The following is a 9842-nucleotide window of genomic DNA, read 5'->3' as shown; positions in this document are numbered from 1 at the left end:
CTCTTCAGCTGAGAGCCCACTTCGACTTTCCAGAGCTCTACGGGCATCTTATAACAGATGGCTTCTCTGAGCACTTGGGGAAGCATCGTTAACATTGACAGAGCTTTTTGCTCCCCACCATTCTCACACTCTTCAGCTGAGAGCCCACTTCGACTTTCCAGAGCTCTGCGGGCATCTTATGAGCAGAATTGCGACCCAACAGATTTTTTCAGAGTTCACTCATGCACAGCCTAGCCTACTCCAACACTTCACCATTTTGCATTTGAGGAAACACATGGTCACCGTCTTCGTTTAGCCTCTGACACAAAGGACAAGCAAACCAACCCGTGGTTGGATGGTTAGGAGGACTGTGGTATCCCCTGTCCACCAAAGTTCAAGTCTCAGACTTGACGTTGGTGTTTGCATTTTCCTGGATTTATTCCAGGTCTTCCGGCGATGTACTTTCAGTGGGAGGAGACAATGAAGGCGTCAGTGACGACTTCGTCAATCTCAAGATGATGTGCCGGCTTAGTCTCTCGAAGGTACTCATAGAAGTAGGGTGTGCATGTGTGCGTTCATAAGGATAAGTGTACGTTCGTGTATGTGAACGACTTCAATTGTACTCTGCTCAAAAAAAGTGGTGTCCAGTTGCACGCCCGCTCTAGGCGTCAGACAAATATTTTAAACTTGTTTAGGCCGTGCTTGGTTGCGGTGTATCGTAATAGGAAGGTATGAAAAGTATATTATACCGAACACGAACGATTTTCGGCCGGAAACAATACCATAGACGGAGGCATGTATTTTCTACATGTATATTCTATAGAACGCGATAATCCAAAGATGGCCTTAGGCAAGAGAAGGTGTTGCTTTTTGTGTGTGTTTGTTGCTGAAGGACCTTCCTCGTGAATGTAGAAAGGCAACGTGTCATTGGGCCCAATCTTCAAACGACGCCAAGCTTGCGAAGGGATAACAAGGATGTCAAGGTTAGGCAGTTACGATGAGACCAGACAATACCGAGCCCTTGAACAGGGCAACAAGGGCACGGACAGAGGAGCAGTCGTGGGAGTACAAGCAATACCGGTTGACGCTGGAGACACACGAATAAGAGCGTGTTCGGAAATGGTCTGGCTCCTCCGAATCCTTGACTCCTGCTCCACCACCTGAAATGCCGCTCCTTGTGAAAAGTAGCGCTAGAAAAACCTGTTCGACAGACAGCTCCGCTCCTGATTCACTGGTGGCAGGTGGATGAAACAAAAACAAGCGATTTGTGTGGCCACTCTGAACCATTTTCACTTGGCGGTGGCAGTTTCTTTGTAAATTTTAGCAACTCCATGATTTTGAAGATTTGAGATCTGGGAAATAACTGCTCCGCAAAACAGAACTGCAATCGACTCCGCTCCGTATTTTCAGCTCCCTGGAGTTCGAGCGTTCAGCGCCGCTCCAACAGCGGAGTTCAGGAGCCGAGAGAAACCGAACACACCCTAAGTTTCAACTAAAGAAAATTATGAGCTTGGCATTCAGCCTAGAATGCGAAATTGATCCAGAACAATGTTAATAATAGTTGCAGTCAAAACTAAGTCCCATTTCCTACTGTTCCAGGTGACTTTAGATCATGAATAGAACAATTTGACACTATAGTCATCTCTAAAATGTTTCTACTGATTTTATACATGTTCATTGTCTCCAATTCCAATACATCACAGTTCAATAAATATTGGACAAGATATGAAAGAAATGCTAACTACTGATCGCACAATGAAAGACAAAATAAACAAAAAGAGGCATATCCGACGACATGCACATGTTGCCAGTAAGACAGTAGTTGAACTTCTCAAGAATACAGAAAGTCGGATTCAAATAGTTCCCCGGGAGTATGTGCTTTTCCCACGTCGCAAGCTGTATATCATGGTGATTATTCGTGGTGATTATGAGCCCGTGTATCATAAATTGATGTCTAATCGGCTTGTCCTGCTGCTGTTTTTGTCAGGAATTGCTGATGACGAGAATCTGTGGTATCTGTAGTTCTCCGCGGAAGAGGACATCGGCTGTTGAGGAGAGGGACTGAGCGGTAGAGTTACGTTCTGCTGAGCAGATAGTGGGGCGACACCGTTATATTTGTACCTCTGCCCGCCATAGCTGCAAAAATGAGGGAAATAAAATGTGTCTACAAGATGGCCTGACCAATAGCCGGTCAAATGGAATTCAGATGGACAACTACAAAGATAATATCAATTCACCGACTGCACTAGCCTGCTCTTGGTAACACATAAAAAAGTAAGACAAAGAGCTCTCACCTTTTCCTTTTGAACAACTCTTCGTCATTCGTGGTTTCTACAGGAAGAATGGTATCCCCTCTGGGAGTGAGAGACCATGGGCTAGGGGCAGGAAGTTCATTCGAGAAATACCTCCTCCTTATCAACTGAAAGTTAAATCTCAACAACATTAGTAAATATTATTATGTAGCAAGAATTCTTATTTGCTACTCAAATGGAAAACTATTCTGTTGCACAAACCATGCGGAAGAACTTAACCACAGCTTCTTTATCATATCTAGCCTCTTTTGCAGCCTGCATCCAAAGGTCAACATATACATAAATAATGAGATCAGAGCAAAACATTTTAATTCAGAGTCATACTGTTAAAGTCCACCGCAATACAGTATGAAAGATGTGAACAAGAGCAACATTAGAATTACCGTGAGCAGACCAGAATTGCCAGGGAAGCTATCCACAAGTGGAAGTTCTTCATTCGATGGAAGTAGACCTTGCTTGTCAACCCATTGACGAGCAACATCAATAAGATTTCCACTGCTAACTCTTCTACCATCTCTTGGAGCAATGTCTACTTTGTTAGCAATCACTAGGTAAGGAACTGGAAGGCCTCCTGGACCACCAGACCCAAGAGGAGCTGAAAAGGTCCCAGACTCAGCAACCTCAACTGCCCACTTGCTCAAATTTGTCTTTGTCTTCCTCTGAGATAGGTCATAAACAAATATGACACCTGATGAATAATTATGGAGAAGTGAATACAGGATCTGTATTATCTGGTGTACTAACACGGATTTGTAATACCTAGTTGCTATGGAAAACTTGAAACACGTATCTGAAATCAGTCGGGCACAATAGAAAGAATGGATTGATTCTATCAAATTGAGAATCAGGAAAAGTCATACTATAAGAAGTTGATATTTACACTTTGTGGTGATTAGTTAAATAGGAACACCAGAGAATGAATTACTGAAATCGCAGAATCTCATAAAGCTCGGCAGTTGTGAGTTAAACAGCTAGTAGCAAATATGCAAAATTGTCACTGTACTTTATACGAGAAAATATGTTGTTAATGCTGGTTGAGAACCAAATAATATTAGAAATGGATATTATGCCATATAAGATGACTGAACCAGATTAAAGGAAAGCAAAGGCCGGAATATTATATTGGTATATAGAGAGAGGTGTACCATTAATTTGTGAATAAAAAAGTGAACGGCAATCTCTGTAGCGATCGTGCCCTGAAACATCCCAAAGCTCAACAAAGAAGTTCCTTTCAGCATCCCCGATGATGCTATTAGATGAACTCCCTAGGCCTCCGTAAGTAATATGCTGAAACGATTGAGTAAACAATTCTATCAGAATATACTGCTTAAACGACGGAGTGAGCACACTGCATTACATACTTTTACATCGACTGTACACCCAATTGTTTGGGTCGGTCGAGCAATCGCAGAACCTTGAAGAATGAGATGTGCCAATGAAGATTTCCCCACACCTAGAAAAAGAAAAGAAGGAAACTTCATCAAGTCCACTAAACTAAACAGTAACAAGTTACACTTCTACAAACAGTATTTGAGCATCGCTACAAGTTGATCATAATGGATGCATTAAGGAGTATTAGTATTGGTCTAGGTCTCTGTATGTAGTCATATTGGTCTAGATTTCCTTCCTTGTACCCCAAGTCTCCTGTACTATATATTCTCCCCCATGGGCTATGGTAATACAATGAAGTTGCTCCTCTAGCATGGTATCAAGAGCCAAGGTTTAGAGTTCTCTCCAGACGCGGCGACTAGTCCTCTCTATCAGTTTCTTTAGATTCATCTTGGACAATTGATATATTTTTTATCTCATTTCGATTAATATTCCTCTGGATTGATCTCATCCTCTAACCGTCAGCAATGCCCTGGCCAGATCAGGCCGCTGCTGGGCTGCCTCCTCTGCCTAGATCAGAGCACATCCCCCTCCAATATCGGATCGAATCTGGCCTCTCATGCCCGTCTGTCTGCTTCCCACGCTGCTGAATCGGCCCCATCGCCATGCGCATGTCACCTTGTGCAAACGCCCGACCCGAAGCATCCGGCCCCGTTCGAAGCCCATCTGCTCACTGCTCCCGTAAAGATCCAACACCTCGTCCACGCGTGTGTGTTCTCCATCGACCACCATGTCAATTATTCAGACTATGGTGTCGTATATTCAGACTGGGTTGTCTAAATTACCGCTTCGCTAGATCTAACGGTCATCGTCTCTCTGCAATCTGCATTCGTTCAATGATCCGGATTGGTTCTGGTTTGATTACCGTTGTACTAGTGTAGTGTGCTTAGAGAACAGTAACTGATCTAAAGGGTCTATATAAGGATGTATCCCCTGTAAGGAGGGCAAGCAATGAAATATCTATTCCCTGCCTGTGCTTCTCTTCTACCTCACTAATTCCCCATCCTTTCCCCACTACCCCTCTACTGTATCACGGCAACAACCCTTGCGCCAGCGTGTGCCCCGCCATACAACCTCCATAGCAAACGTCGGCTGCAACATCTGGTATTAGAGCTAGCCACCATGGCTGACGATGCGCCTGAAAAGACCAATCCCAATGAAGATGTGTTGGCAGCAATTGCCCTGCTGAGCAATAAATTCAACAAGGAGTTTCCACCGTTGGATTCGCGATTCAAGTCACTAGAGCAGAGCCCGGGGGTGCAAGGAGGAGGTGGTGGCATCTTGCAGCGCCCTCCATCCTTGCCTTTTCTGAGAGGCAGCATAGTACCTGATCTGGCTGCCAACCTGGTGACAACCACGACATCCACGCCCTCAATTCTAAGACAACAGCAACTGCCCTGGTTCCAAGAATCATCTCACGGGACACCGGGCCTGCATGATCCCTCCCAACTCGCAGCCTGGATTTTGGTTTCCTCAATCAGTGTCATCCAGGCCCTCAAGTTTGATGTTCTTCAGGGTCCACCATGTTGCAGATACCACAGGTGTGCATCAATACCACAAACTGGAATTTCACACATTCAATGGCAACGATGACCGGATGGTCTGGTTGAATAGGTGTGAATAATTTCAGCTTCGCATTCTATCCCTAGTCCGATGGGTGGGACTGAGGTTGTCAACTGAATCGTCCCCATGTATCTCCATTGCCTAACATGTGATCATCCTGGTGAGTGGATTGAGTGGTTTCCATGGGCAGAATATTGCTATAACACTAGCTGTCCAGCGTTTTATCAAAACCAGCCCTTTTCAGGTGGTTTATGGCAGGAGGCCTCCATCGTTGGTGTCATATGAGCCTGGCTCAGCACGTGTGGAGGCGGTTGAGCGCTCCCTCATAGAGCAGGATGAGTTCCTAAAGGAAATTCGTGACAGGCTTCTCCAAGCTATAAAGGAACATGACACTTAATCACCGTGACCTCCAATTTGCAGTGGGAGACTGGGTTTGGCTCAGACTGCACAACCGCCAGGCAGCATCTCTAGCGGTCAAAGCACATGCTAAGTTAAACACCAAAATATTATGGGCTTTATCAAGTCCTGGAGAGGATTGGTGCAGTAGCTAATCGAGTACATCTACCTACTGGTGCGGGTATCCATGCATGCTGCACTATAGAAGAAATTTCATGGAGATCCACCCGCATCTGCCCCAGACCTTTCATTGATTGAACATTGGCGTTTCATTCCAGTTCCAGCAAAGGTGGAGCAAGCATGCCAACGCGAAGACAAGTGGGAAGTTCTAGTGCAATGGCATGGTTTGCCAACAATAGAGAGCACCTGGGAGCCGCTGGGTAATTCAAGGAACTCTATCCGGATTTCCAGCTTGACAACGGACCATTCCTCCATGGCAGGAGTAACTTCATGAAAAGCTACTGGGGGCGTGCTTATAAAAGAAAGAACATGGGACCAGCTAACATGCAGGAATAGTCAGCTCTACCAAATATGCAGCTTGAGGAAAAGCTGCTTCCACGAGATGGGGAGTAATGTCGTGGCATTGTAGGAGTCCAATTGTCTCCTAAGCTTAGCCTAGAAGTATCCAGGGTGTGTATGAGTCCTAGTAGAAAAGTTTATTTGTGAGTAGAGTCCAGTTGTCTCTTAGCTGGACCCGGCTTAGTCTTATTTCTTTTGCGGGTATCCCCATTCTGAGTCTGTCCCAAACAACTACGCCGTCCTTCTCCCATTCTCTTCATACAGAGTAGACGATTACCTGATACCTGAGTCACTGTAGAGCGGGAGCAGGTCCGTCGTAGGCATGAGGGAACACGGCGCTGGGTAGGAGGACCGGGTAGACGAATTGGATGGACCAGGTGACATGGAGTACCTGATGGGCGTGTTGGCCTCCAAGGTGTACAATGTGGCCGTCGAGACCTGCTGGAGTGCACCCACAAGCTCTCCGAGCGCCTGGAGGTCACCCTCCACATCAAGCATGAGGACCTGGTAATTAATCACCAACCTTGCAGCATCCCTTTTTGAAGATGCAGCTTCATGCTTTTGTTCGCTGACGCTTCAAGAAAATTTTAAATTTCTAATTGCTTCCTCTGATAAAACTTCCACAAGGGTGGGCTTTGAGGAGGTTTACCTTGGTTATGATGTTTAGATTGCTCACTCACCTTGGTGTTTGCATGTTCTTGTCATACTATCCTAATGATAGTGTAGCCACGAACAAATAGCCAAAAACCCTGAATACGTGTATCCTGTAACACTAGCTATTTCTAGCTACAGTACTACAAAAAAAAAGTAGATGGTGTCGTGGTTCAATTTCAAAATGGTGCACATATTCAGTGTTTTCTTCATTCCTTTTTCAAATGTTGTCCCTTGACTCCAAGCGTGGGGGCTGGCGGCCGTGAGCATGTCGTCATGAGGGGAGGCAGCCATGCCGCGGCCAATCACCGCAGATACTCCCTCCTGCAGCAGGAATGGTGTTGTTGATGTGGACTCCATGTCGGGTGCTGCGGCGAGGACGGTCAAGAGAGTACGGAGACATGCCAATGAGGAGGTGTGGAGGATGGCGCCACGACTATATCACCAATAGACTCAAAGGAGGGTGTTGCATATCTCATCCAGTGGAAAAGCACGCTAGAAGCCATCAAGGAAGACCGTCGAACAATCCCTAACCCTCCATCAAGCCACCGCCATAGCAACGAGACCAGGGCAACACCAGTCGTCGCCGTCAGCACCGAGTTGTACAAGGTGCGTCCTGGTGCTTTCCCGGAATCTTCCCTGCCTCCTGAAGAAGCCTCATGGGGGTTTGGTGTTAATGGCAATAGAGATTAGATGACTAACTATGTTTTACGCATGTTTCCAGTCTACACATATATGGAAATGAAAAATATGGTTGGTCATCACCCCCCCCCCCCCCAGGCTAAAGGACAGAGGTGAATCTTGTGTGGGAATCACTAAACAAATCAAAGCCAAATGTGGTGTGGGTTTCTTCTGCTGAGGAAGGGAGGGAGGCATCTTTGATCCTTCACCAAGGCTAGCAGCCAAGAGCGCTTCTTGATTTTGTGGGCAGGTGGATTCTTGGACATGGTAGTCAGCGGACTTGCTCCGGTCTGGCTCCACTATGCTGGATGTCGTGAAGGCTGTGGTGCAGGAGCTAGAGACGAACCCTTGTTTCAATTCCGGCTGGGGCTCTGCGCTCATCCACACCAGCGCCATTGAGATGCAGCACAACACCATGGACAGTTACCACGCCGTCTATGACGTGGACTTGCTCCAATCTGGCTCCATCATGTCAGACATCATCGAGGCCGTGGTTAAGGAGTTGGAGGCAGATCCTTGTTTCAAATCCTGCCAGGGCTTCATGCTCATCTGAGGCTAGCATTATGGACAGTTGTGGCCGCCACCACAATGCAGTCTTCCGCGTCTCCACCATCAAGAATCTCGTCTTGCTCACTCTAAGTGCTATGGTTGTGGACTTGTGGTTGCCACTTTTAAATGTTTAATTGACCTTATATAATAATATTTTTGATTCATTTAGTTGCATTGTCGTCTTGTTCATGTCAGCTGATGTCTGCTCTGTAGCGAAGCACAGGTGTCGTGCTAGTAAATCCTAAAACTAAAAAGGAGCTGCTGTTTGTCCATCCATTCAATATATACAACTCAAAGCTTAGAATCGGAGCACCAAAGTTATGAACAACATCTATTAAGCCAACTGCTTAATAGCCCCTAAAAATAAATCATGTTCAGTTGGTTGGTGAATATATTTATACAGATTTTAAAACCAGTTACGCTCGCCGTACCAAAGCTAAAGTTTTGCTAAAGCACATCTAGATGTGCCCTAAGTATTGCGCATCTAAGTCCTATATCCTTGATTTTTACGCAGAGATTCGTACGGGCATTTTATTTTTGATTTTCATTTCATTTTTAGTTTGATTGAGTCACTTAGATGTGTAATAACTAGGGCACATCTAGATGTGCCCTACTGGAATTAATGATGACATTCTAGTGCTAGCGTGTAACTAGTTGTCATGAACGCCGTGGATCTCAATCGGTACCGTAAGGCCTCCTAGAGCGTCCGAACGTGTCCCATACTCCCATGCTAGGTAAGATATACAAGTTCTTAAATCGGAAGACTGACCTGAATCGCCGACGATGAGGACGCGCACCTGGCCGTAGGGCATCCCGCCGTTGAGGTCCCGCCCGCTCGCGCTCGCGCCGCCGTCCCTCCAGAACCTCATCTCCACCCACCAAATCAACCGAGCAGCGACAGCTGCTGCAGCAGCACAGAAGGGTAGATCCGCGGATCCGGAATGAAGGAAGGAATGATCCGAGTTCCGAAAGCGGGAGGAGGGAGTTCAGATCTTCGACGGAGGCGAGCTCTCTAATCTGCTCGTGGGATCAGTGTCGGCGACGGCTGCCGCTCCTCCCCCCTTGCTGTCGTGGCTTCTTTTCGCTCGCTCTGCTGCCGGTGCTCTGTCGCGATGGCCGATGGGGCAAACTCGCACATGGACTCCTGGTGCGGTTGCAACCGCGCCGGCTATGGCTGGTCCACGGCCGTTGGAGTCAAAATGCACGCAATTAACCCATAGACGTAACTAATTCATAAAATTAACTGTACATGAAAAAATTAAATCACACGTTTAATTTTTATGTGGCTACACTATGTAGGGTCGCATACGGGTGCTATATTTCTAGCCGACGTGGCATCTAGGATCACACTTTTAGTTGTGTGACGTCTAAATGAAAGGAGTCACATTATATTACGAGGCACCTAACTGAAAGGAGACACATTACCTTATATTAAAATCGTTATAACTTTTTTTTCGGAAAAAAATCGTTATAACTTTTAATCTATGCATCCAATGAAAAAGTGTCTTGTATAAATATTGTATATTTTTCTGTGTTCTACGCAATTGTGGCATTTTTATCTATGTTAGGATCATTTTTTTATGAAAACTCTGTTACAAAAATGCATCATAGTATAACTGACTGAATTTATTAAGACTTACAAACTTGGCATGATGATAGTCATTGACCTATAACTCTTATGCATTTATATATTGCATGAGTTTTGCACTACATAATGTATACGTTTACGTCATGCCAATGCTTTTCATGTTAATCATCTTTAACATGTTCATGTCTTGCATTTAAATGACTAACATGATATAA

At 45.5% G+C, this 9842-nt stretch overlaps 1 protein-coding gene across 1 annotated transcript; it reads right to left on the bottom strand.

Annotated features, from left to right (window-relative positions):
* Window positions 1-1620: 1620 nt before the first annotated feature.
* LOC123433225 (small GTPase LIP1-like) lies at window positions 1621-9165 on the bottom strand. Its single transcript, XM_045115440.1, has 7 exons — window positions 8809-9165; window positions 3653-3744; window positions 3437-3578; window positions 2675-2979; window positions 2493-2546; window positions 2274-2398; window positions 1621-2115 (listed from the first exon to the last, which is right to left on the bottom strand). The coding sequence occupies exons 1-7, from the start codon at window positions 8906-8908 to the stop codon at window positions 1920-1922; spliced, it is 1014 nt and encodes a 337-aa protein (XP_044971375.1). The 5' UTR covers window positions 8909-9165; the 3' UTR covers window positions 1621-1919.
* Between the last annotated feature and the right edge of the window lie 677 nt (window positions 9166-9842).

Source organism: Hordeum vulgare, chromosome 1H (assembly GCF_904849725.1).
Source record: "Hordeum vulgare subsp. vulgare chromosome 1H, MorexV3_pseudomolecules_assembly, whole genome shotgun sequence".
Lineage (NCBI taxonomy): Eukaryota > Viridiplantae > Streptophyta > Magnoliopsida > Poales > Poaceae > Hordeum > Hordeum vulgare.
The sequence above is the reverse complement of the archived record's forward strand: the minus strand, read 5'-3'. Positions and strand labels throughout refer to the sequence as shown.

Excerpts from the sequence above, each read along its gene's own strand:
- LOC123433225 (XM_045115440.1), bottom strand. The coding sequence starts at position 8,908 with ATGAGGTTCTGGAGGGACGGCGGCGCGAGCGCGAGCGGGCGGGACCTC. Across the intron at positions 2,980-3,436 it reads TTTTTATTCACAAATTAATG|GTGTCATATTTGTTTATGAC; the intron begins GTACACCTCTCT and ends ATTATTCATCAG. Across the intron at positions 2,399-2,492 it reads TGGTTAAGTTCTTCCGCATG|TTGATAAGGAGGAGGTATTT; the intron begins GTTTGTGCAACA and ends TTTAACTTTCAG.